General features: G+C 39.6%; 1 protein-coding gene and 1 pseudogene across 1 annotated transcript in view; one reads left to right on the top strand and one right to left on the bottom strand.

The window, feature by feature from the left end:
• The window catches only part of TCP11L2 (t-complex 11 like 2), a 37,191-nt gene that overhangs the window by 9,637 nt on the left and 2,336 nt on the right, over positions 1–25,218 (top strand). The window contains 8 exon segments of the mRNA XM_025048817.1: positions 1,008–1,143; positions 4,856–4,976; positions 6,006–6,226; positions 8,144–8,280; positions 17,145–17,317; positions 17,524–17,705; positions 20,532–20,704; positions 25,176–25,218. Of these exon segments, the coding sequence (XP_024904585.1) occupies positions 1,008–1,143; positions 4,856–4,976; positions 6,006–6,226; positions 8,144–8,280; positions 17,145–17,317; positions 17,524–17,705; positions 20,532–20,704; positions 25,176–25,218 (1,186 nt within the window).
• LOC112481993 lies at positions 12,740–12,857 on the bottom strand (annotated as a pseudogene).

Genomic DNA, 25,218 nt, shown 5'->3' with positions numbered 1-25,218 from the left:
TTTTTTTTTTAAGGAGGTTCTTAATGGGATAGGGAATGGCAAAAGAATTTACTAGCAGCCCCTCGCTTTCTGTTGCTTTTTCTTACTCTTTATACTATATACAGGGCTGATGCTTCTAAAAGGGTACCTAAGAATCCTGAAGAAGGGTTTTACTGATTCTGCGTATCACATCATTCCCTCTACCACCACCTCCTCCGCCTTAAAATTATTTTAGGTAGCAAAGTGTTGCTAGTGAGTACTGTTGTTTGAAGTAATGATTTTTAATTAATAGAAGTTAAGAGTTCCAACAGTGATTTCAAAAGGACATGATTTATTTGAATAATTTTTTAGAAGAATCTTTAGAAATAAGCAGAATAATTATTTACTACCTACTGAAAAGTAGATTATACAGCTTATTTTATTTTAATTATCTACATTTATTGGGTCTTACTGTGTTCTTTTCCTAAATTATCTTATTTAATCACCTCAGGACAGCCCTGTAAGGAGGTCAGTTATGCCTCAGTCAAGTCAAATGATAACTACAGACTGGAAAAACTTAGGCCCGCACTTAAGCATTATACTATACCGCCTATGCTTTTAGAAATTATGGTTTTAAAAAATCAGTTATTTCATATCGAATCTGCTCGAATTAATGTTATGAATTACAGAATAAAAAGTCTTATTAATTTTCAGTATACGATATGTAATAAGTACAAATATAATAGGCACTAAAAAATTGAGGTGATTTAATTTTTAAAAATTAATTTGTGATAGCCCATATGAATAAGATTATGTCAAAAACATTTGAAAATTTATTATCAATACAGTAACCGAAGCTATCCAAAGAGTTCTTAAAAGTTTTGAAGACTTAAGTATCAAGACAGAAGAATTCACCTATTTTCATATATATTCTTCTTACTCGTAAAACCCTGAAAATATATGTTGAAATAACTTACACTCAGTGTGCATCAGGAGGCTTCACTGAATGACAACTTCTTTCTCCATTAACTGCTTCATTTTTCTTTCAGCCGCTAGCCCTCCCAGAACTGTAACATTCGATGAAGTGATGGCTGCAGCAAGGAACTTAGCAGACATGACTCTCGCTCATGAAATTGCTGTGAATGAGAACTTCCAGTTGAAACAAGACGCGCTCCCTGAGAACAGGTAACCTTGAGGTGTTCGTTGTACATAAACTGTGCTGCAGGTTGTGTGTGTGCACGCACATGTATGTGCGCATATGTGTGTGCACACACACATATTCACACTGATTCCTGAAAGTTCTCATATAATAGCCACTAGAAGTAAACATTTTTGGTTCCCTAACAAGTCTTATACTTGTTCTTAAAACAATTCCTCTAGGGTACATGTTACTCATGATCTTTAGAAGTCGCTTATCTGTCACTCCCCGAGGGAAGCTTTTCCTGACACTCTTGAGCCCACTCCACTACATTATATCCCCTTGCTAAAGACCCCTTACCTCTCCTTTGTTAAGACACATTGGAATTTTATGTTCAATGTCTGTCTTTCTCACTTGACCAAAAGCACCATTAAGGGAGGAACTAATTCTATATTGTTTGCTCCATCCTATTGCCTAGCAGAGTACCTGACATATAGTACAGACTCAAGAAATATTTGTATATTGACTTATTAAAGACTAATATTCAAGTTGTAAAAGATAAAGAAATGCAGCTGAGTTGCCAAAGTGCTAAGAATAGGTGATCCAGAAGCCTCTGGAGGTAGGAATCAGCTGCATAGGCACCCCTAGTTAACCTTATTCCCAGGGGACCTCTAGTTACAGTCACAGCCTTATGTCCTACTTCACTCTCTCTTGCTTCAGTGGGTGGGACAAAGAAGAGAAAAGGTTTGTGGCCATTACTACAGGTAAATCATCTTTAGAGGTAAAGTTGGCTCATGGATGATGGCACTGAATCTTCAACCTCACAGTGCCATTTATAAACCCAGAGGCATTCTCTCTATCAGTTAAGAGAACTTACAATATTTGATTTCATTCAGAACTTTTTTGTTTGTTTGAAAACAGGAAAATAGTAAATATAAAAAATTTGTTTAATTTAAATGGGGATCATATCCTTCTGCTCCTGGGGATGTTGTTCATAATAATCCTTGATCTTTTTTGAGCTTACTGGCCAAAGTAGGTGTATCTGGTTGTCCGTGGTAACTGCATTTCATCATGCTCATTTATACCAACTCTGCTGCTACACCCTTAGGCCAGGCCACCATCTCCCAGTTCTAACTAGTTGCCCCTTCTCTATTCTTAAGTTTTTCCACATCCACACAGTAGCCATAGATCTCTTTCTAAAGGGTAAATCAGATTAGATCATTTCTTTGCTTAAAATCCTTCAATGGTTTTTTAGTACACTTAGAATGAAAATATAAGCTCTTTAGTGTGGCCTGCAAGACCCTCCTTCGCCAACCTGTCGCTTACTCCTTTCTCTCCCTCTTGTTGTGCTTCCTTGCTCATCTCGGGGTATACCAGCTGGACCCTGTCCCAGAGACTTTGTCATTCTTTTTCTTTTTAGTATTCTTCCCCAAGATCCTCACTGGCAGCTTTCTTTTGCCCATTCAAGTTCAGTTCAAAGGTCACTGTCTCAGAGAAGCGTTCTTCAGCCACTCAGCTAAATTGTTACCCTCTCCATCACTGTCTACCACATTGTGTGACTCTGTCTTCCTCGTAGCTCTGCAGTTGTCTTATTCATTTTTAATGTTTTTGTTTTTTGGCCTTTCTGTCCCTGCTAACATATACGCTTTCTGAGAGCAGAGACTTTCTTTTCACTATAATATCCCAAGAGCCTAAGACAGGGTCCACCACATATTGAATGTTAAATAAACATTTATTGACTGGCTAATAAAAATGGATGTTTGAAGTTAAAATTAGTGTGTTTTATGAAGTATAGCAAAAGACAACTGGCGGGTATTTGCACTTGAAATTTAAAAGTTGCAAATATAGACCCTAGTGAAGCTTCTTTAGGATCAGACAGACCCTGGGGTTTGAATGCTGACTCTGCTGAGACCATATCTGAGCCTCACATTCCCCAGTGATGGGATGGGGACTACAGTACTCACTTCAAATGCATGTGCATCGGCATGCAAGTGCCTTGCACAGAAGTACTTTGATACTATGAAAAATATGGATTCTGTTCTGTTTATTTTCTCTCATGGCTAGAAAATGCAAGCAAGGGGCGCAACATGGAGAGTTAGGACACGCAGAGTTATTACCTATGTTTGAAAATGAAATAGCATATTATGAGCTGGTGATTTTTAGATGACTCTCAAAAATAGCCAAGTTGTTACTTCTTAAAATATGGATGACTCATATTTTACCAAATATTTTCTTTGGGGGAAAAAAACTTATAAAAATAAGTCAGATTTCTAATACCCAGTCAGAATGCTTATAAATGATATAATTGATCTCATCCCTCCACCCCACCCCCAGAAAATTAAAGGCTTCAAAAGTATCTTTCGGCCTTTAGGAAAACTTAAATTTAAATTCAGATGTTCCTACGGGAGCTATAAAGTTGTTTTAGCTCATTCCTGATTGGTCCATTCAAGCCAAGTACATGAGGCTTGTAAAGTCAAGAGCAAAAGTCCATCCCAGCAATGTTTGCCTTTGTAATTCATTTGTTCTGTAGTTGCTCAAGAGAGTCTCAAACATTGGAAATGGCATTTATGCTGAACAAGTTTAAGCATTTAAAATTGCTGAGTAGAATACAGTATTTGCAGTTGTAGAAAGTTTCAACACATTCTTCAGAAAGCTAATTTTCATTTCTCATAGCATTATTGTATATTTAGCTATTTGTACTTTAAAAAGGATAATTCATTTGTTCTGTAGTTGCTCAAGAGAGTCTCAAACATTGGAAATGGCATTTATGCTGAACAAGTTTAAGCATTTAAAATTGCTGAGTAGAATATGGTATTTGCAGTTGTAGAAAGTTTCAACGCATTCTTCAGAAAGCTAATTTTCATTTCTCATAGCATTATTGTATATTTAGCTATTTGTACTTTAAAAATGCTATGAGAAATGAGGAGATATGCCTAACTATCACATTATTAACTCACACACCATGCATTTGTTGAGCATTCAGTATATGCCAGGTGCTGTGCTAGGTGCAGTGGCAGGTACCTAGTAGAAGTTGTGGCCTCTACCTGGGAAAGGCCGATAGCCCTGTGGGGAGATCAAGAATGGTAAGTAATCCCAGTGCAGAGAAACACGTGCTTTTCTCAAAGCTGTTGCAAAATGGTATAGGAGTTCAGTAGGGATGTTTATTTTAATGTCCACCTATTTTAGGGCATTGACATAAGGAGTGAAGCAAGGTGGCACCTATTCTATTGAGCTCTTCCTAGGAAGGCTTCTATTTCCGCAGTTTGATCTGGCTCACTTTAAATGGGGCATCCAAGCTGAACTTGGCAGGCTTTCAGATACATGTCTCCTTGGGGCCAATCTGTTCTGTTCTGTGCCATGAAATTTCAGCTGTTGAGGAAAGAGCAACTTGGCCACCTCATCTCAAAAATCTGTAACAAGTCTAAGAATGTATGTAGAAGAGTAGCTAGGTAAATTATGGTATCTCCTTAGGACAGAATTTTATGCACTTATTGAAAGCTATAGGAAGGAAGCATTTAAAAATCTAGGAGAAATGCTTAGGACAGAATATTAAATGAAACAAATATATAATATTGTACATACTAGATATTCTATGTTAGAACAATACATTAAACAAGGGAAATCATGGGATTATGGGCAATTTGTATTCTGTCTTTCTGTAGTTTCTAAGATTTCTACCATGAACATAATGTTTATTATGAAAATAATAATGAAAATAATGAAGTTTATTTGGAAAAACAATCCATTTCACTCCTATAGCTTGGCCCGCCGCGTGAAGCACATCGTCCACCAGGCCTTCTGGGATGTCTTGGAATCAGAACTGAATGCTGAGCCTCCGGAGTATGAACATGCCATCAAACTATTTGAAGAAATCAGAGAGGTAAGTTGACCTTGTCTGTATGAATTAGTAATTGTTTTCCCCCAAAGGCTGTTTTCATGTCCTCCAAAGAGTATTAGAGACCCTTTTTGAAAAACTGAGCTAGTTCAGTCACAGGGAGGGATTTTTCCTGCCCCTGCTGTAGTAGGGCAGAGGCTGGGAAAATAGGGCAGTGGAGGGAACTCAGGGTGATGCTTACCACGTGGAGAACTGGTTGTAGAGGTCAGGAGCACAGACTGGCATTAGATAGGCCTGGCTTGACGATGGCCTCTCCCTCTTTAAGTCTCATTTTCCTGAGTACTTACAGGGTAGGTGTAAGAATTAAACGAGATGACAGTGATAGTTGTAGCTAACCTTTACAAGACACTTGCTCTGGGCCAAGCATGAGATTATTCATTTATCCTTACTATAATGCTGGGAGGTAGTTACACCTGTTATTTTACATAAAGAAACTGAGTTCCCTGACTCACCCAGGGTCACACAGCTTTGAGGGATGGAGAGGGATTTGACTTGAGGCACTCTGGCTCAGAGCCTGTGCTCCTGACTACACACTATGTGTAAGTACAATGTCTGTTACTTACTGAATACTCAATATAGGTTGCTTATAGAATATATAATAAATACTTTATATGTAAAACATATTATACTAAAGGAGCTGATGGGGTGACTCTGTTTGCTCTTCTTTAAAGGCTTCTTTTGAAGCCATGATCTGCAACTTGTTCTTTCTTTGCATGGTTTGTCTGTAAACTTTTGAAGTTCTTTCAGTAATATTGTTTCCTTGCCAATTGCATTCATTCCAACAGTATCAATAATTTTCCGTGAAGAGGGTGGGACTTTCATTCAGAAGCTAGATCTTCCTTTTTAGGATTGAGACACCAGAGTGCTCTGATCCACCACCCAGTCAGTATAAACTGTGGCATCTAGGGTATTAAAATATAAACAGAGAGCTTGGTCATCTAGACATTGAAATAAAAATGACAACCTTTGTTCATGTAATATTGCTGTTAATTTTTCCTTCCTTTCCCTGTGCAGATTCTTCTCTCTTTTCTGACTCCTGGTGGTAACCGGCTTCGCAACCAGATCTGTGAAGTTTTGGATACAGACCTCATTAGGCAGCAGGCTGAGCACAGTGCTGTGGACATCCAAGGCCTGGCCAACTATGTCATCAGTACGATGGGAAAGCTGTGTGCCCCCGTGCGAGATGATGATATCAGAGAGTTAAAGTCCACTGGCAACATCGTGGAGGTGCTGAGGTTAGCACTTTTGCTGCTTATATTTTCTAGAATATCTCTGAGTTCACTCAGAAGGGAAATGTGGAGATTGAGGAACACAGAATAATAACTGGTCTCTCAAAGGAATCCTTGGCCCTAGAAGAAAACCAAATAAGCAAGGAGTCAGTCAATCATTTACTGTACACGTAGGGTTTTCAGATAGAGCGATCTAACAGAGTTGTTAGTTGGCATGTGCTGGGTATGGGGGATGCAGTGATGAAAAAGAGACAGTTCCTGACTCCAGGGAGTTTACACTAGTGGGGAGACAGACCTGGAACAAGGAATTAGAATCGTGGTAAGTACTGTGGAAGGGGAAGTGGAAGGGATGAATAGAGCCTCCAACAAGGAAACCGAGTCAAGGATCTAGAAAGACTTCTTTATTATGGTAATGCTAGCTGCTATAACACACAACTCCGATTTCTTGGTGATTTAACCAATAAAAGTTTGCTTCTCAATTCATATCACAGTTCAAGTCAGGGGTTCTTGGTCAGACAACCTTCTACACGTCATTCAAGGACTCAGGCTCCTTCTCTCCTTAGCTCCACCTTTGCCCAGGTCCTCACAGTTCTTTAAATCCAGCTGGTGGATGGGGAAGGCATATGCAATGTTTAACCACCTCAGCCCCAAAATGACACATTTCACTGATTATAACTAGTCCCATGGTCCCACCTAGATTGAAGGGGGCCTGGGAAATGTGGTTGCTGTCCCACATTTCTCAGCCACAAATCTGCCAAGTGGAAAGGGAGTGTGGACCTTTGCTCGTCAGCCAGCCATCTCTGCCACAGCTTCCCCGACGAAGTGAGGTGTATATTGAAATCATGCCAATCTAATCATGACAATCCCAGAAGGAGGAGCCTGCAACACTTTTTGCCATTGAAGGGAACTTTTCTTCTTTTTTTGCTGGGGTTGCGGGAGGCGGGTGGGTGGGGTGGGGAATACGGCCACTTTGAGAATTAAGTTTTATGTAATAGTATTGGAAAGGTAGGGGAAAGAAGCTGCATGTAGCAGGTAACTTACTTTATGACCTTGGGCATATTGATAATGTCTCAGCCACTTTTCCCCATCTGTAAAAAGGGCCTTATGTGTCCTTAGAGAATTGTGCTCAGCTCTGGCAGATTGCAGCTCCTCTGTTGCAGAATCCTTGCTTCTAGTTGTCTTATTACCCATGCGAGATACCAAATATGTGGTGTCTATCTTGGTTTTTTATTGAGCACCTACTGGGTACCACAGTCCCCTACATTTTACACTCATTGACTCTTCACAGCACCTACTGGGTACCACAGTCCCCTACATTTTACACTCATTGACTCTTCACAACATCCCTCCAAGGTTGACCTTGTCTTCTCCTTAGACAGGTGAGGGGACTGAGGCTTAGAGAGATTGAATAACTTGTGCCTGGCCACAGAGCTGGTTGGTTGCAAAGCTGAATTTGAGCACACGGCTGCCCATCTCTTAAAGGAAGTATTTTTCCCCTGTGCCTCACTGCCTCATCCATTTTTTTGTTTTCTTCTTTCTTATTCCCTTAGGAATAGAAACCATATACACTATGTTCAGACTCCTTAAAATTTCAGGGGCTTTCAAATGAAAATTTCTTCTCGAATCTTTTTTGTTAAGACTTATTGTGTATACTTCGTGGTGTCTATCAGTTCCTGACAGGATGTAATGGCTCAGCTGGAGGCATTATATTTGCTAAAGCAAATACTTTTTTGAGATCTGTGGAGGAATACATTTGGAATGCATGTGTAATGTCTTCTCTGAAAAGTGACCTTGCCACATGGCAATTGGAATTTTAGAACCATTTTGGGATGTTTGTTTTTTTTCAACCTGAAAAATAGGTAAAAGTTAATGAATTTCAGCTTAATTTCTTAATCATTTCTCTGTTTTAACTAAAATTTTTAGACAAATATTTCATGTCCTGGACCTCATGAAAATGGACATGGTCAATTTTACAATTAGAAGTCTTAGACCACATCTTCAACGCCAGTTGGTCGATTATGAGAGAACCAAGTTTCAGGAAATTTTAGAAGAAACTCCAAGTAAGTATGATATGTTGTGTATTTATATTGAAATTAGGTGAATATATGATATTTTTATTTTTGACATTTTACATAGTGTCACTAAAGAATTTTGGCCTTTCCATTGAATATTTTTTTAATTTCTAAGATTGACATCACAAACTCATAGCCATTTACTATATCCCAGGAACTGTGCTCAGCAATATTCATTTCTTCATGCATTAAAAACAATGCAATATTTATTGAGCACCTCCTGTGTCCCAGACACTACTTAGATGCTGTGGATACTGCAGTAAACAAAACAATAAAATTGTGACCCCCAAGGAGCTGACATTCTAGTAGACAAACAAATAAACATATGTTGTCAGCTGTGTTATTAAGTGCTATGAAAAAAGTAAGATAAAGGGACAGACAGTAATGGGACAGGAGTACGGGCGGAAAGTGTGTTTTTTAGATGAGGTTGCCTGGGAAGGCCTCTCTAAGACGTAACATTTGAGCAGAGTTTGCAAAGGAAAGAGGAAAGGGCTTATGAAGTAGCTGCAAACACAAAGGCCTTGAAACAGAAACTTACTTCTGAAGTTGGACAAACACGAGGCAGACAGTGTGGCTGGGATAGACTAGGCAAGGAGAGATGGTTGGAGATGAGGTCAAGAGGTAAACAGGTCATGTAGAGCCTCGTTAGGAAATGAGAGGAATTCAAAGTTCATTCCAAATGTGATGGGAAGTCATTGGAGAGTTTTGAGCAGGGGAGCAAAATCTGATTTTCATTTTTAAAGACTATGGCTTTTGGTTAAGAGAATAGATTATGTGGAACAAAGAGGGAAGCCCGTGGGATTGCAGTTGCTTAGGCAAGAAATGTTGGCAGTTTGGTCAAGTGATAGTGATGAAAGTGGTAAGAAGAGGTCGTATTCCAGATGTAGTTTTAAAGTGGAATAAGATTTTTTGATAGTTGGACAATGGAAAAAAGAAGTTGATGGTGATTCAGGAGCTTTGGTTAAGCTCTGTAGGGCAGATGAGGATCCGAGGATCCCTGGGAGGGAAGTAGCAGCCAGCTAGATCCCACTGTCCTAACAGCTGGAGCTCTTTAAACTTTAGAATGGGCCTCTCTTTTTTAATAGTAGTCAGCGCTAGCTACATTTTATTTGAGCACTTACTAAGTGCCAGGTTCTTAACTGTGTGCCAGACACTAAATTTATTAGTGCGTTCAGCCCTGTGAGGCTGGTACTGTTATCACCCACTATTTTATAAATGAAGACATTAAGGTTAAGGTACTTCCCCTAGGTGACTGCCAATAAGTAGTAAAGCCTGGATAACCCAGATACGTCTCTGCGCCAAAGCGCGTGCATTCAAGCACTGTGCAACACTGTATGTCTTCTAACAAGATGTTGACTGCTTTGGGGGATTGGCAGAGGGAGGACAGGCATCGGGTGGCATATAAGACTAGATGACTTCTCAGAATCCTTCTACAACAAAAAGGCTATGATTTCAGGGCTATATTGTTTTAGTGCCAACAGGAAAGAAGGATTAAGAAGTGAAGCCCTACATAGAACTCAAGTCTGAAACCTAAACCATGGTAACTTTGTTCTTAGCATTTTCCTGAGACTTAGTAATTGGTTTCTCTTGTCTGCCTATGTGTATATGTACACACATGCGCAAATGTTTCCATGTTTTGAATTAAGATAGCTTGGAATCTTGAGTAAATTCCTTAATGTAGGTTTGAATTAGGGTTTTATTTATCCCAAATGATTTGTTTCTCTCCTTAAAACCCAGGCTTAGTGACCTGTAATTCATTTGTACCTTTCACATTGACTTGAATATTTCCAGAGATTTAAGAATAGAATAATCCAGCTGTGCATAGAGGTCATGATTGTCCATCTCTAAATATGTTCCCAGAGAAATCAAGAGTCCAGGAAGCAGAGTGTATGTCAATTGTTAATTATATCCTAAGTCACTCTGCCAGAAGTCAGCCACTGTACCCTACTATCAAAATAAGAGTCTCACAGTATCGCACAGAAAGACAAAGTGTTGGAATTTTGTGTGTACATGATTTTTATAAAATAATTATTAGAAAATTAATATAGAGAAATACTCTGGATTTCTGAATTGGCTCCAAGAAGGATTTTACTTTGCTAACATATTGTGTATACACATTCGCCTTATTTAAAATACACCCAAGAAAGCCTTAGGCAATGATTGGGTGCATGTATTAAGGAGCAAAAAGGTAATCACATTAGATCCAACAACTAACTTACCTGTGGAAAGAGGAACAGCTTATTCCTAGGGAGCCATACCACAAGGAATTTTTAAGATACACAGAAAGAAAAAAGGTTTTATTTATTTAGATATCTTATATCTGATAAAATGTTCTCATGAACTTTATTTCATGTGGTTCTTTCAAAACTCGTATGGGACATAGTTTTAAAAAATACATCAAACTACATTATGATGGTCTTTGCTTGTCACACAAGGCATTTGGAATATATTTATGGAACATTGTCAAGATGAACAAACTGATGCTCAACCATGACCTGCCCCCAAAGACAGAGTCACACAGCTAATAAGTAGTGGAGCCAGGACTGTAAGCCAGGTCCCCCACAGCCAAGCCAAGATTCAACGAAGTGGCTGTGTTGACAACTTTCTTCGTATTTTTCAGTTTTGTGTTATATCAGCTGGGATATATTGCAACCAACAAAAACCAAATGTGGCTGACTTAGCCAAAAAGGAAGAGAATGGAAGCATGGAGGCAGTTCACAGAAAGCTAAAATACCCACCGAGAGCAAGGCCAGAAACCAGGAGAGTGTCAGGAAAATGAGGGAAAGCTCCTGGGCTTCAGAGTCAGGATGGTCTATGTGTACTTAAAAATTGGCCATCCTTGAACAGTGTAGTCACCATACAGAGTCCCAGGAAGGAGTCTGATGGGCATAGGACTCAGTCCAACCCCTGGTCAAGGGCCTCTTCATTGATATTCATGAAAGAAATCATGAATGAGGGAAAATGGTTTTCTCAAAGAAAATCAGTACCAAAAGAAGGGAAAGGGAGGTGTTGCTATGCGTAAAAGAACAGATGTCATGGACAAGGGAACTATATTCTTCTAACTGAAAAGTGGGGTACTTAGCCTGTATATTTTCCAGAATATTGAACATAGGGGCCATCTAAAGCCTTGCACAACAACAGGGGCTCCCAGTGATGTATTCTGCATCCTTCTCCTAGTTTATGTGAATGGTGCCTGCTCAGAATTACACAGGTCAAGAGTGAGCCTGGCCATCCCCCAAATCCAGGGGGGTCTTGCCTTTTTAGGGGTCACTCAGTTTCAAACTTAGGTACCATATTAGAAGTCAGCAGAGATGGGAATTGTATTCCTTGGTGAATCCATATGGGGATACCCTTGATGCATGCATCTCAGAAAGCTCAAATACTAAACTGGCAGAGTTTACAGAACACTCCTGTGACCGAACTCTTGTAGCACTAAATAGCACAATGAAAGGCTTTTACATATGTAAAAATTTACATATGTGTTTAATGTTGATAAAGCTTTATGTGACTTCAGCTTGAGTTTACTAGGTCTTTGTTTTAGAGTAAGTGACTGAGTTTGTCAATCCATAGCCCATATCTTTTTCTTTTACACTTTATTGAAGTATGCTATGCATGAAATAAAATGTTCCAACTTAAGGTGTATGGTTCTGTGAGTTTTGACAAAAGAGAGTGCCCATGTAACCACTACTACAAACAAGATATAAAGCATTTCTGTCACCCCAAGGAGAATCTTCATGCCCTTTGCAATTAACCTGCCCCCATCAAAATTAAACACTAATACAGTTTTTGTCACTGTAGATTAGTTTTGCCTCTTTTAGAGGTTCTTATTAAATGAGATCATACTCCATGTTCACTTTTCTCTCTAGCTTCTTTCAGTCAACATATGGTATTTGAGATTCATCCACTGTGTTGTACATATTAACTGTTTGTATTACTGAGAAGTATCCTATTAAGCCACATACGGTGATTATACCACCCTTTGTTTATCCATTTACCTGTTGATGGATATTTGCATCGTTTCTGGTTTTAGGCTACAATGAATAAAGCCGCTGAGAACATTTGTGTGCTGGTCTTTGTGTGTGCATGTGTTTTCATTTCTCTTGGGTAAACATCTAGGAGTGGAATAGCTAGGACATGTGGTAAATTTATGGTTAACTTTATAAGAAACTGCCAATGATTTTCCAACATAGTTGTGCCATTTTATACTCACCATCAAAGTATGAGAGTTCCAATTGCTTTACATTTTCACCAACACTAGATATTATCAGTTTTTTTTAATTTTATCTTTTATAGAGGGTATGAAAGTAGTATCTCATTGTGGCTTTGATATACATTTTCCTAATGAATAGTGATACTAAGCATCTTTTCATATGCTAAATGGCCATCTATTTACCTTATTACATGGAGTGTCTATTCATATCTTTTCCCCATTTTTTTTTTTTTTTAATGCCTACAGCATCTGGTATCCTAGGTGGTCTCCCATCCAAGTACTAACCAGGCCTGACCCTGCTTAGCTTCTGAGATCAGACGAGATCAGGCATGTTCAGGGTGGCATGGCTGTAGACCTTTTCTCCATTTTTAAATTGAGTTGCCTTGCTGTTGAATTGAAGAGCTCTTTATACATTCTGGAAACAAGTGTATGAAGATTTCTCTCCCTCTGTGGTTTGCCTTTTTCATTTTCTTAACGCTATCCTTTGTAGAGAAAAAGTTTTTAATTCTTATGAAGTCTAAATTATCAAATTTTCCTTTTATGGTTTTTGCATTTAGTAAACTATCTACAAAATATTTGCACATCCTAAGGTCATAAAGAATTTTTCGGATGTTTTCTTCCAGAAGTTTTATAGTTTTAGGCTTATGAACTATTTCAAGGTAACATATTTCAAGGTTCATATTTTTCCTAACATATCTCTAATTCTAGCACCATTTGTTGATAAAGAGTTATCTTTTTCTTCATTGAATTGCTTTGGCACCTTCATTGAAAATCAGTTGACCCTACATTTGTGGGTCTATTCTGTCTGAAGTTTTTTTTTTTATTGAGATAATTTACATGCCACGAAATTAATTTTTAAAAGTATATAATTCAGTGGTTTTTAGTATACAAAGTTATGCAACTATCACTGGTATTTAATTCCAGAAGATTTTCATCACCCCAAAAAGAAATCCCATCCATACCCTTTAGTAATATCTCCCCGTTCTTCCCTTCTCTTAGCCCTTGACAACCACTGATCTTTCGATCTCAATGGATTTGCCAGTTTGGGACATTTTGTATCAATGGAATTATACAATATGTGACTTTTTGTGTCTGGCTTCTTTCACTAAGTAAAATGATTTTAAGATTTACCCATGTTGTAGCACATATCAGTACTTCATTCTTTTTTATTGGATTATCTATTCTTTTCCATTGATCTGTGTATCTGCTCTTAGCCATTACCACACTGTCCTGAAATCAGGCTTGACAGTCCTCCAACTTTGTTCTCTTTTTTCACATTTGTTTTTCCTATTTTAGGTTCTTTGAATTTCCATATGCATTTTTAATAAGCTTATCAGTGTTTGCAAAAAAGCCAGCTGGGATGGTGATTGGAATTATGTTGCATTTATAACTTAATAATATTGAGTCTATTACTCTATGAGCTAGATATCTCCACTTAAATATTCTTTATTTCAGCAATATATTTTAGTTTTGGTGTACCAGTCTTGTATTTATTTTGTTAAATTTAATTTTATTTATTTTATGTTTTTGATGCTATTATAAATGGTATTTTTGTGAAATTTTTATTTTTCAGTATATGGGAATATTAATTTTTGAATAATGACTGCATCCTGAGACCTTGCTACATTATTAATTCTCGTAGCTTTCTGGAGTGTTCCTTAGGCTTTTTTATATGTACAATTACGTTGCCTATGAGACAGTTTTATTTCTTTTCGGAAAAATCTGCATGCCTTTTATTTCTTTTTCTTGCCTTGCTGCACTAAGAGGCCATCCTTGCCTTTCTAGGGGAGGAACGTTCACTGTTTGACCGTTGGGTATATTATCTGCAGCTTTTCACAGATGTCTTTTTTTGGGGGTGGAGGGTTGAGGACATTTTCATCTAGTTTGCTGAGAGCTTTTCTCTAAATGGGTCACATGTTAAATTTGGTCACATGTTTTTTCTGCATATACTGAAGTGATCATGTTTTGTTTTGTTTTTTCCCCTTTACTATATTATAGCGAATTATAGTGATCGATTTTTTTCTAATGTTAAACCAACCTTGCAGTCCTAGGTGCTTGTCCCACCCCTTGGTCCTGGTGTATTATTTTTACCTTATTACCTTGCTAATGCTTTCTTAAGGATTTTTGCATCTGTATTTATGAAAGATATTGCTCTGTAATTTTCTTATGTCTTTGCTTGATTTTGGTATCAGGGCAAAGCTGGCCTCTTCAAATGAATTGGCTAGGGTTCCCTCCTCTGCTTTCTGAACGAGTCTGCAAAGAGCTCCCTGTGTCTTTTAGTTCAATTTGCATGGACTATGTACATTAGTAAATATTTTACTGGATGAGAGTGGGAAAGGAAGGATAAATACAGGCATATAGGACCAAATCAATTTGTCGGTCTGAAGGAGACTATTTGAGCCGACCCTTAAGCCCATGGTTGCCTCCAAAGATGGTGAATTAAATTGGAAAGCTACCAAGTCTCTCATGCTACATATAGAGGGCAGAGGCTTTCTGAACACCCACTATGTGACAAATACTACTGAAAAAATAAATATCTGATTAGTTTCCAAAGCAAATGGGTCTGCCAAGACAAAGCCAAACATTTCACACATCTATTAAGTTATGCTATGAGCTAAGTCAAAGGAAAGAGAAATAAATAGATTGGACTCTCAGAGATCTCGCTAGTGAGATGAAAATGAGATAAAGGCATGTGAAATGTTTAACGATTATTTTTTAAAAATAGAGAAGCTGTTTTTCAGTTGAGCTGTTTACAAGAAATGACAGCCAGATCAAAAATTCAAAGGCAGGTGCTCTAAGAAGGGAGAGAGAAGGATGGATCCAGACAATCAAGAAAGGCTTCCCACAGGGAGAAGGACTTGGGTGGGGCCACTAACGACTGACAGGATTTGGATTTAGAGAACCAGAGATCATTTCAGAGTGGGTTAGACCAACCCTCCTTGGCAGAAGCGTGTACTGGTGGAGAATAAAGTCAGGTGCAGCCCTCTTGGGCCCTCCACTGCGCTGGGAAATTCTTAGGCAAACACACCTATAAAGCCATTGCCCGTTCTTGTGTTTCTCTCTTGTGTAGGTAGGAGCTTCTTGAGCGCAGGGACTATTTCCTCATCTGTGATTCCCCAGCACTTGGTGCAATACCTGGAGTATAGTAGGCGCTCAATTACCATTGAATAAATGAGTGAATAGAATGGCTCTTATTACTGTCCATGTGAAAAACTGAGGGTGCAGGTGCCTCACGGGGTTGACCTTGCTTTTGGAGCCACGTACAGCAGTCAATGAACTAGCTTGTGGAACTGAAATCTCAGCAGATCCATTAGAGAAAAGCTGACGTTTCGCTTGAAACTTGTGCTCTTTCTGCTTTACCAGTCATGCTGCATTCTGGCTACATATTCGGATCACTTGGGGTATTTGAACACAGACGCCTGAGCCCCACCCCAGACTGATTAAGTCAGAATCTCTGGGAGCTGTGCCCAAGATCGTTTTTTTTCTTTTTAAAACTCCCCAGGTGATACTAAAATCAGCCAGGACTGAGAACCACTATGCTACACTGTTGCTTTTGTTTGAGATAACAAAACGGGCTTCTAAAAGTATCGGCTGTAAATGATTAAGCTTGCAGTATAAATGCTTATTACCGCTACATTGTAATTATATCCATGATGATTTCCACACGCTCTCTCTGTCGGATATCTTTTAAATAAAAGACTGCAAGTCTTACATCTTATAAACAGAACTAGAAAAACCAAGAACATTTGCCAACTGAGGAGAAATAAAATTGTGAAATTTTGGGGGCAGTGTTGCTTTAGTGGGGCAAACAGAGCTATGCACGATTACTATTGTTTAAGTGCTGGGTCCGAGGAAGAATTTCAGGGTGACCATTCTTTATTTCATTCTCTGGCTCTTTTTTAAAAATCTGCACCTGTGTTCAGTCTGCATTTTTTTTTGCAATTGCCACCTGATTCTACCAAATACATAATTTTATAAGAAATGTGGTATAAAAAGCAATTTATTTCCAGTGAGGAACCTTAGTACTGGGTCTACAGAAAAGTGTGCACACCAGCATGCACACGTGTTTGGGGAAAGGCATAGCTCTAATTAGATACTCAGACGGGACCAGGACCCAAAAATATTTAATAATCAATGCCTTTATTCTAAATACCTTCTCTGCACAAAACTCAAAGTCGTGTGTGAGATAGCCTGTCTATCCAGTATTCAGTGCCATGTGCTACCACTCTTTTCCCCCTGGTTCTTTATGATCTAGCAATACAGGTTTCCTGGTAACATCCAGAATGTGCCAGAAAATTCTCTCATGTTTATGGGTCTTCGTATGGGCTATTCTCTTGACCTAGGGCGACAGCCGTTTCCTCTATCTGCCTCGTATCTTCAAGTGTCGCTTATGGAGCTCTTCCTCTTAGGTGGTGTCCTGGACAACCTCTACTCTGTCCCCTCCCACCGTACCTTCTAGTATTCATTGTATGCTTCTGTAACTGATAGTTTACAGGCCTGTCTCCCCTTCCGGACTAAGCTCCTTGACATATGGCTGTCTTTTCATTCACGCCCAGCACCTAACATAGTATCTGTCACATAGAATACACAAATGAAAGGGTCCATCAGCTGTAGGACAAATATGTGGACTTTTCACTTGTAGGTGCTCTTGATCAAACTACAGAATGGATAAAAGAATCTGTAAATGAAGAATTACTCTCTCTTTCTGAGACTGCCGAAAACAACTCCAAGCCAAGCCTGAGGCCTACACTGGTGCTAAATAACAGTTATTTGAAACTGTTGCAGTGGGATTATCAGAAAAAAGAATTACCAGAGGTGAGTGATTTTTTTTCTTCCCTGAAGTTTTCTGCTATTTTAATTCTTAAGTTCTAACTGTGAACCGGCTGGTCTATCCATGTTGCATGTGGTTTAATGATGTTACTGAAATCAGACAAAAATGAGAGTTTGGATATAACACTGCTTTCCATCTTCATGGTATTGAGTGTCCCTTTCTCTTTTTCCATTTTAAATAAATATGCTAGACACTGATGACAGATGGAGCACGTCTTCAGGAACTGACAGAAAAGCTGAATCAATTGAAACTTATTGCCTGCCTGTCCCTAATCACCAACAGCATAGTGGGTGCTATTACAGAAGGCCTGCCTGACCTCGCAAACAGGTTAAAAAGGGTTTCAGCTGTTCTACTTGAAGGCATGAACAAAGAGTAAGTTCCAAGTGTTTGCATCTGCTCCCCATGTGTTAAGGCTCTGCGTGCATTTCAGAGAACGTGAATAACCTTGGACGTCTGGATGTAATAATATTCAGGACTGTGCTTTAGAGAAGCTTATCTTACACCTTCTTTTCTAGAATTTCTTTTAATATCTCTGACGGCTTAGATGTCCTTTCATAGGAAGGGAGAGGTCTTTTCCATGACAAGTGCCAGGGTGAGTGTAGTCTTTCCACTGAGGATGGGTGTGTGCAAAAGCTTGTCTTTGACAGTGCTGTGGAAAAAACAAATAAAACCCAGAAATCCACCAAGCTCAGTGTTTAAAATGCCCTGTTACAGAGGCTTTCCAAATGGAGTTGTTCTGACACCATCATTTTTTTTTTTTGTAATGAAATGTCTACTAACTTTACTGATCCGACCTGCTATGAGGTCTTTAGAAGTAGAGACCTCTCTGTCCTGTAGAGATGTTACACGAATCCAGTGAAGGTTTTGTTTTTGTGAAATTCGTTTCCCAGTATCATACCTTCATTGAATATTAGAAGCCTATTGGGATTTTTCATTTAGATCATCCATCTAGTCGGATGGGAGATCATCCTGTCCAAGTCAGAAAATTCCTAATCTTCGTCAATGAGCAGATGTTTCCAGGGGTTTTCTGTGGGTTACTGCCTCCTGCTGGTTCCTCTTTCAGGTGTTTTCAGGGACCAGTACTCTTTACAGCTCTCACTGAGGGAGAGGCACTTATCCTCCCATACTCCTGCCCACTGCTCAGAGAGCACCTAAACTACTCGATGAAATTCTAGAATATCAAGAGCCAAAAGGAGCCCGAGTGGTTACAGAATCTAAAGTTATAATTTTGAGCTGAAGTTCTGAGAGAAGAGGATTTACCTTGGGCTGCACAGCAAGAAAATGGCAAACCAAGGCCTGAGCTCTGGTCCAGCTGTCTAAGGCCCTGCCCTTCCTACTGCTGGTTGTGCTAACCTGCCAGGCTCATTTATTTCATCAGGGCTCAAGACCTATAATGAAAAGAAACCTCTGGTTTTGCAATTGGTCTTTCCTTAGCGTTTCCCCACATTGGGTAACCATTACTTTACAGAAAACTTTTTAAGCCTTTAAAGAACCCCCAGTGCTGCTTAAGTATTAATATAAACCATGTAGCAACATGATTACTAAGAGGACAGGCTTTTGGGTCTAAATCCAGGTTTTAAATCCCAGCTCTGTTATTGACTTGATATGTACATACTTTAGAACGAGTTTCTGAATCATCCTGAGCCTCACTTCGTCACTTGTAAAAAGGGAATAACATTTGTGCCTGCCTTGGAGCTGTGAGACCTCAAGGTGATTTGTGCGAAACACTTTGTTCACTGGCACGTAGTAAGTCATCAGCAAATGTTAGATTTTAATAACTATTCCTTTATTAAATCATTCTCTTTATTCTGCCCATCTGGTTGTTTTATTGTTTTGTTTAATTCTCTCCCCCTTCACCTGTGCTAGGAAATGATTATAGTCAGTTCTCAATTATTCTCATTATGGATGGGGTAATAACATCGATAATATAAATAAGCAGATGGTTCCAAATAGTTGGTAGACCCAGATGTCATTTATATTTGGTTTGATGATGCATTTTGAAAACTAGCAAGAATTTTGCCTTTATTCTGACTAGGGCATCATTGCTTATGCTGAAATTATTTTTCCTTTAGCCTAAGAACTCTCTGATTAAAAGCAGGAGGAAGCTATGAAGAAGTTGGGTAAAAGTCAGGAGGTGAAAATTTTGTCATGAAGAATCTAACTTTGGGTTGTATAACCCCAAAGGCACATCCGATGTGGATTTATAACCAATTTCAGTGAAGGCAGAACACCAAGGACTTGTTTCTTATTGTTGTTCTTTTTCTTCTCATTAAGCATTTACTATGTGCCTGACAATCTGCCAAGAACTAATAGAGTCACATAACAAGTTTAGTGGTAGATTCAGGATTTGAACCCAGGTCTTTGTGACACCACAGCTTATGCTGTAACCACTGCATTACACCACCTCCTCTCATTGGGCCTTTCTCTCATCCTTTAATTCCAATTTTGAACAGAGATATCTGAAGGATGCTTTCTGGATAGTGAAATGCATTTTTCAATTATTATTCCCCAATAGTGTAGTCCCAACAAATGCACTTTCCAATTATGTGTTTTTCCTTACCTATTACTAACCCACTGCTAATTACTTTTTACAATTTTCTGGATTCTTTTTATTTGCATTGTTGATCAGTTACTCAAAAGTAGCAATGAGAGTAAGCTGCTTATTTTTGATCGTGGTATTTCAAAAGTTTTAGGTAATTTTCCTTTGTGGTATTGACCTCTGAATATTTCATTTCTTGTTTTTGATTGGTGTTATAAATTCAATGCTCAGGCACAGATAAAAGAATTGATTTTATCTCATTTTAAAAGCTACAAAGAAAAAGAAATCTATGAACAAATGCACTCAGACTAAAGGGTTTATTTTAAGAGTAAATAGGTCTCTTTCTTTTTCTTTCTGATAGCCCTGCATGAAAATGGAATTGTAAACTTATTTTCAAGGACCACATTTTTCTATGTATGCTTTCCTAGATAAACACCATGTACAGAATTAATTGTTTTAAGCATATAAAAATCTGCTACAAATAAGGGTTAGTGGTTGGGAGGACTTACTATTTTCTAAGTTCATTCTAACAGAAGTAATTGTTGTCTATATAAGAAAAAATGGATAGATATTTGAAATAAGTTGATATATTAAAACATCAGCAACAAAACTGAGGAACGAAAACTCTCCCTGATGGGATTTTGTTTTATGTTTTGCAGGACTTTTAACTTGAAGGAAGTCCTGAATTCTATTGGTGTTCAGACTTGTGCTGAGGTTAACAAGACCCTGATGGAGAGAGGCTTACCTACCTTAAACGCTGAGGTTCAAGCTAATCTTGTAGGTCAATTTTCAAGCATTGAAGAGGAGGAAAATCCTATCCGGTCTTTGATTGGTGGGTCTACATGTTTTTATTGGTGTCTGCCTCAAAACCAATTTGCTTTAACTTGCTGGTTTTGACTGATGTGTCAGTCAAAATTTAGTCTTAAACAGATTACCTGCTTCTTTTGGAGAATAAATAATTGAAAATATGAAGAAAGTATTAATATTTTCAAAGATTTGGGACTCACGACTTCTCTGTGTGTATATATATAGTGGAGTGAGGGGATTTCAAGGCCTTCTATCTTACTATCCAGCCAATAAGTTTTTATGAAGAAAATAAAATGCTGCCAGTAATGTTAGAATTCTAGATTCAATACAATCCAAACCAGGCGGCAGTATGTTCACAGAAAGTAGATGTCGGTTCTGTTGTGAGCTAGCCTAAGCCCCCTGAGGCCCCTTTCTTGGTCGGGCTTAAAGAATCAGTGAAAAAGAAAGCAATGGAACTGGGAAGCATGATGGGTGGGCTTTTTTGTACTTGATTGCTAGACAGTGAATATCTGGTTGTCAGGGTGTGTTGATGAGTTGGGAAAGTGGACAGTATATCAGTTAGGACTTTTTCTGTTACCCGTGACAGAGAATCTAAACTTCTAAAATAACTTAAGCAAAAAGGGAATGTATTTTCTCATATAACTGAAAAAGCCAGGGGCAGGGGTGGCTGCAGGTAGGTACTATTTTGTAAGAGCTCAAACTGTGTCCCCGGTACTAGTTTCCCCACCTCCGGCCCTCAGCACTGCCTTCCTCTGGGCTGGCTGTCTCGCAGTCTCTTCCCATCATAGTAAGACAGCTTTAGCTGAAGCCTACATCTTTCCATGTGTATGTCAAGCAAAAAAACTCCCTGTTAGCTCAAACAATGACCCCAGCGTTGAGTCTAATTTGCTCCGGTTGGGCTGACTACAGGTCATGTCCCATTCTCGAATCAGTCATGGTGGCCGGAGGAGAAGGAACTTGGGCCCAAGATGTGTGTTCAGCTCCTGGAGCCAGGCCAAGTCAGCTTTATCTGTAACACCTGGTCTGAGAAGGGGAGCGATAGTTTCCCGCAAACAAAATGCAGTGCTGTGTTCAAAGGAAGGGGTAGAAGGCACTAAGCAAGTGTCTACTGCAGCGGGTAAGGAATAAAGACTAGAAGGAGGAAGAGTGTAGAATTAGAACATACATACCAATATTCTAGGACTAATCCGCAGGTTTTTGAACTTCCCTGAGAATACAAATACGTGTTATTTGAGGCGCTCAAGTCGTTTTTCTCATCCTTATCTCTGGGGACAGGGAATGCTGGAGATCAAGACCACACAGGCCACTTAATAGCTCAAGGCTTGAACCCTTCCCCCAGAAAAGAGCAGTCTGGTGTGCAGCACTGCAGGCTGGTGAGAGGTGACAGCTGATAACAGTAACAAACACAGCATGACCAGAGCCGCCTGTGGTTGAGCCCTGTGCCGCATAACCTTCATTGGTGATGTGTTCCTGTCCTCACAGCCCAGTCTCCAGCTGAACGGCTAATACCTGGAGGATAGTGCTCCTCGGAGGCAGAGGAGCAGACTGTCTTCTGTCTCTGCCACATACCGTTAGCCCCCACCAGTGTGCAGGCCTCATGGGCTCAGGGCGCATATGTGCGCTGCTGTGTCCTTATACCACGCGGGGCCCAAAGATGACATTGAGTGAATATTTGTGGAAGGGGCGAACGTGTGGAGACTTAGAGTGGTTAAGTGACTCTCCCTCAAGGTCACACACATAACAAGCCAGTCTCAGAGTAGGGGTTCTTACTGAGCCTGCCTGACTCTGGAGCTCGTATTCTTATCTGCTCTGGTGGGCACTGCAGTCAGAACTGGAGCCCCGCTGCTTGCTGGCGGGGCGGCCAGAGCATCCGGGTGCCCTCTGTGCCCTTGCTTTAGATGAGGGAAGTACTTTCAGTGGCAGAAGGGAGACGGAAGCTGGGGTTCAGGAGATGCCCCACCCAAGGTGGCCTCTTCAAATCCGGTAAAGCAACTTTTTTCCATGCTATTTTCCCCAGTCTCACTTTCCTGTCCTTTTTTAAATTGAAAGCATTTTTAAACCTCATTCAAATTATTGTTGCCTAGCAACTTGAATGACTCACTTGAGCGGCTCTCAGACTCTGGAAGCCAAGTGCACGCCTTGGGCAGGGGCCCTGCTTGGCTGCTCCTAACTGGACAAATGCTTCTGTCACTTTTAGTCTTGGCCTAAAAACTGACTCATCCACAGAGGAGACAGAACCACTTGTCGGCATAATAACAGTTTTGAAAGAGTTTTATTCTTTAAACAATCTCGCCTGAAACTGTTTGGACCATATTTGTGATGAAAAATAGACCTGGGCTCCGGAGAGTCTGGCAACCAGTCTAACGGGAAATTTAGGACACGATTGATTCTTAATTCTCTGCCCACGGAGGAGTTGGAATAAATTAAGCACTTAGAGTGCTAACCAGCATTAGCCATGGTTTCCTCCCGTTCACAGTACCCATGATCTGCCTTCTTTTATTCTTAGTCGATGCGCTTTTTATTTACAATGCGAGTACAATGCCCACTGTGTTCTTAGCCTTTTAAAAAGACAAGCTTTCTTTCTTAGATAAGTTTTCTTTCAAACCTTCTTTTTTCAAATGCATACCAAAGCCAGGTAAAACTTATTTATAGATTACCTACTGTGTAGATTATTTGCAGGCTTATAGCTATCTACGGTTTTAAAATTAATTTTTAATTGTACAGAAATTACATACATGAATAATTTCTTCTTGACAAATTTATGGATAAGGGATAAATAAATTTTGATTGCCATCTCCAGCCCCCATTCCTCCCTGACTCCCACTGTTTTCTGTTTGGTATTGATCTTTACAGACCTTTTTCATTCCATTTTCACTTTGATTCAGTCAGCATTTGTGATGTGCCTGCCACATGCTAGACCAGGGACATAGAGGTAAAAATGACATAGCTGTCACCCTCAGAATGCTCCACCACATCAGGAGAGAGACACATTCTCAAGTAACAATAATATGGTGCAATAGTCTGACAAATGTTGGGGAAAACCCCAGAAGGAGGAAACTTTAGGCTTGGCATTGCAGGATGCTCTGTCTTGGGGCAGAGAGGTGGTGAGATGGAAGAACATTCTAGTAAGAGGAAACAATTGTGGCTAAGACATGGACATGGAATATTGGGAACTTTTGAGTTCTAGGTCACATCCGGCAGGAACGTGTGACTTTTGGAAGAAGTGTTTGGAAATAAGAGTTTCATTAATGTCATAGTTGTCTGTATCTGATAGAGTTTATTCTCCTCAGTAAACCTTCTTATTTTTCTGTTTCCAAGGCCAAAGACAGTCCTTGGAACAGTATGGGCTGTAGCAGGTCTGGTTTGTCTGATACCATTTGTGTAATACTTCTGTGGCTTAATTTATTTATGCATTTGCATGCTTTTGTGCAGTAGTCTCAAACACGTTGAAGCAATGAAGCAGTAAGGGTGAGAAGACAGCAAACTGAAATGCCAGTCGAGATGGCCCTTCCTCAGTGCCTCCAGATTGTTGGCACGTGTGGAGTGAATATGTAATTTATTGTCCAAACCAGGACACTTTTGAGAGCATTCCTTTTAATTATGTCAAGACCATAGATGTAAACTTCAACCATCCTGGGAAAACCTGGAAGTGTGGTCGCCCTTGCCAGGTGGTCATTCGGGTCCCTAAGTTTGCCAGATGGCTAGTGTTTTCGAGAGGAACCAGAAATTTGGATTTCTGTGTGAATTTCCCTGATTTTAAATGGTTTTATTTTTTAAAAAAACACAGTGTGGGCCAAACTGGCAGTGCCAATTTACAAACTCAGCTTTAGTGTACATAACTAAAATTATGGACATAAGTATTGTGTTTTTGTAAAAGATCCCCTGCCTTACCCCCAAAATGCTCTACATTTTTTATCAGTTAGCTGTTACTGCAAAACAAGTCACCTTCAAACATATAGCTTCAAAAAAAAAATAGCATTGCTCAGAAGTCTGTGGGCAACCGGTCTTGCTGGGCTCACACATGCATTTGTGGTCAGCCGTGGCTTGGGTCGGTAGCGCTGCTGATCTTGGCTGGGCTCTCTCAAGTGTTCGGGGGTCGGTTGGCTACGGGTTGATATACAATGGCCTGAGACAGAAGGGCTGGGCGTCCCTCGATGTTGTCTTTCATCAAGCCCAGGCTTGTTCACATGTTAGGTAGAAAGGGCAGGTGCAAACCATGCCTCTCGAGGCCTTGGCATGGAACATAGTGGTACATCTGCTGCATTCTATACTGGCCAAAGCAAGTCATAAGGCCAGCCCCAATTCAAGACATGGGGAAACAGAGTCCAGCCTTTGATGGAAGAGCTGCAAAGCTACCTTGTAAAGGGCATGGATACAGGGAGGGTAAAGAATTGGGAATATTATTGTAATCTATGTACCATAATTACTGTTCTCATTTAAAAAAAATTATAGGCTTCAATAATGGGACAGATAAAGATATCTTATTTTCCCCCCAGATAAACGAATCCAGCTATACATGAAGAATCTACTTTGTCTTCC

This window comes from Pteropus alecto, unplaced genomic scaffold (genome assembly GCF_000325575.1).
Source record: "Pteropus alecto unplaced genomic scaffold, ASM32557v1 scaffold94, whole genome shotgun sequence".
Taxonomy (NCBI): Eukaryota; Metazoa; Chordata; class Mammalia; order Chiroptera; family Pteropodidae; genus Pteropus; species Pteropus alecto.
Note: the sequence above shows the minus strand (reverse complement) of the source record. Positions and strands in the feature narration are given on the sequence as shown.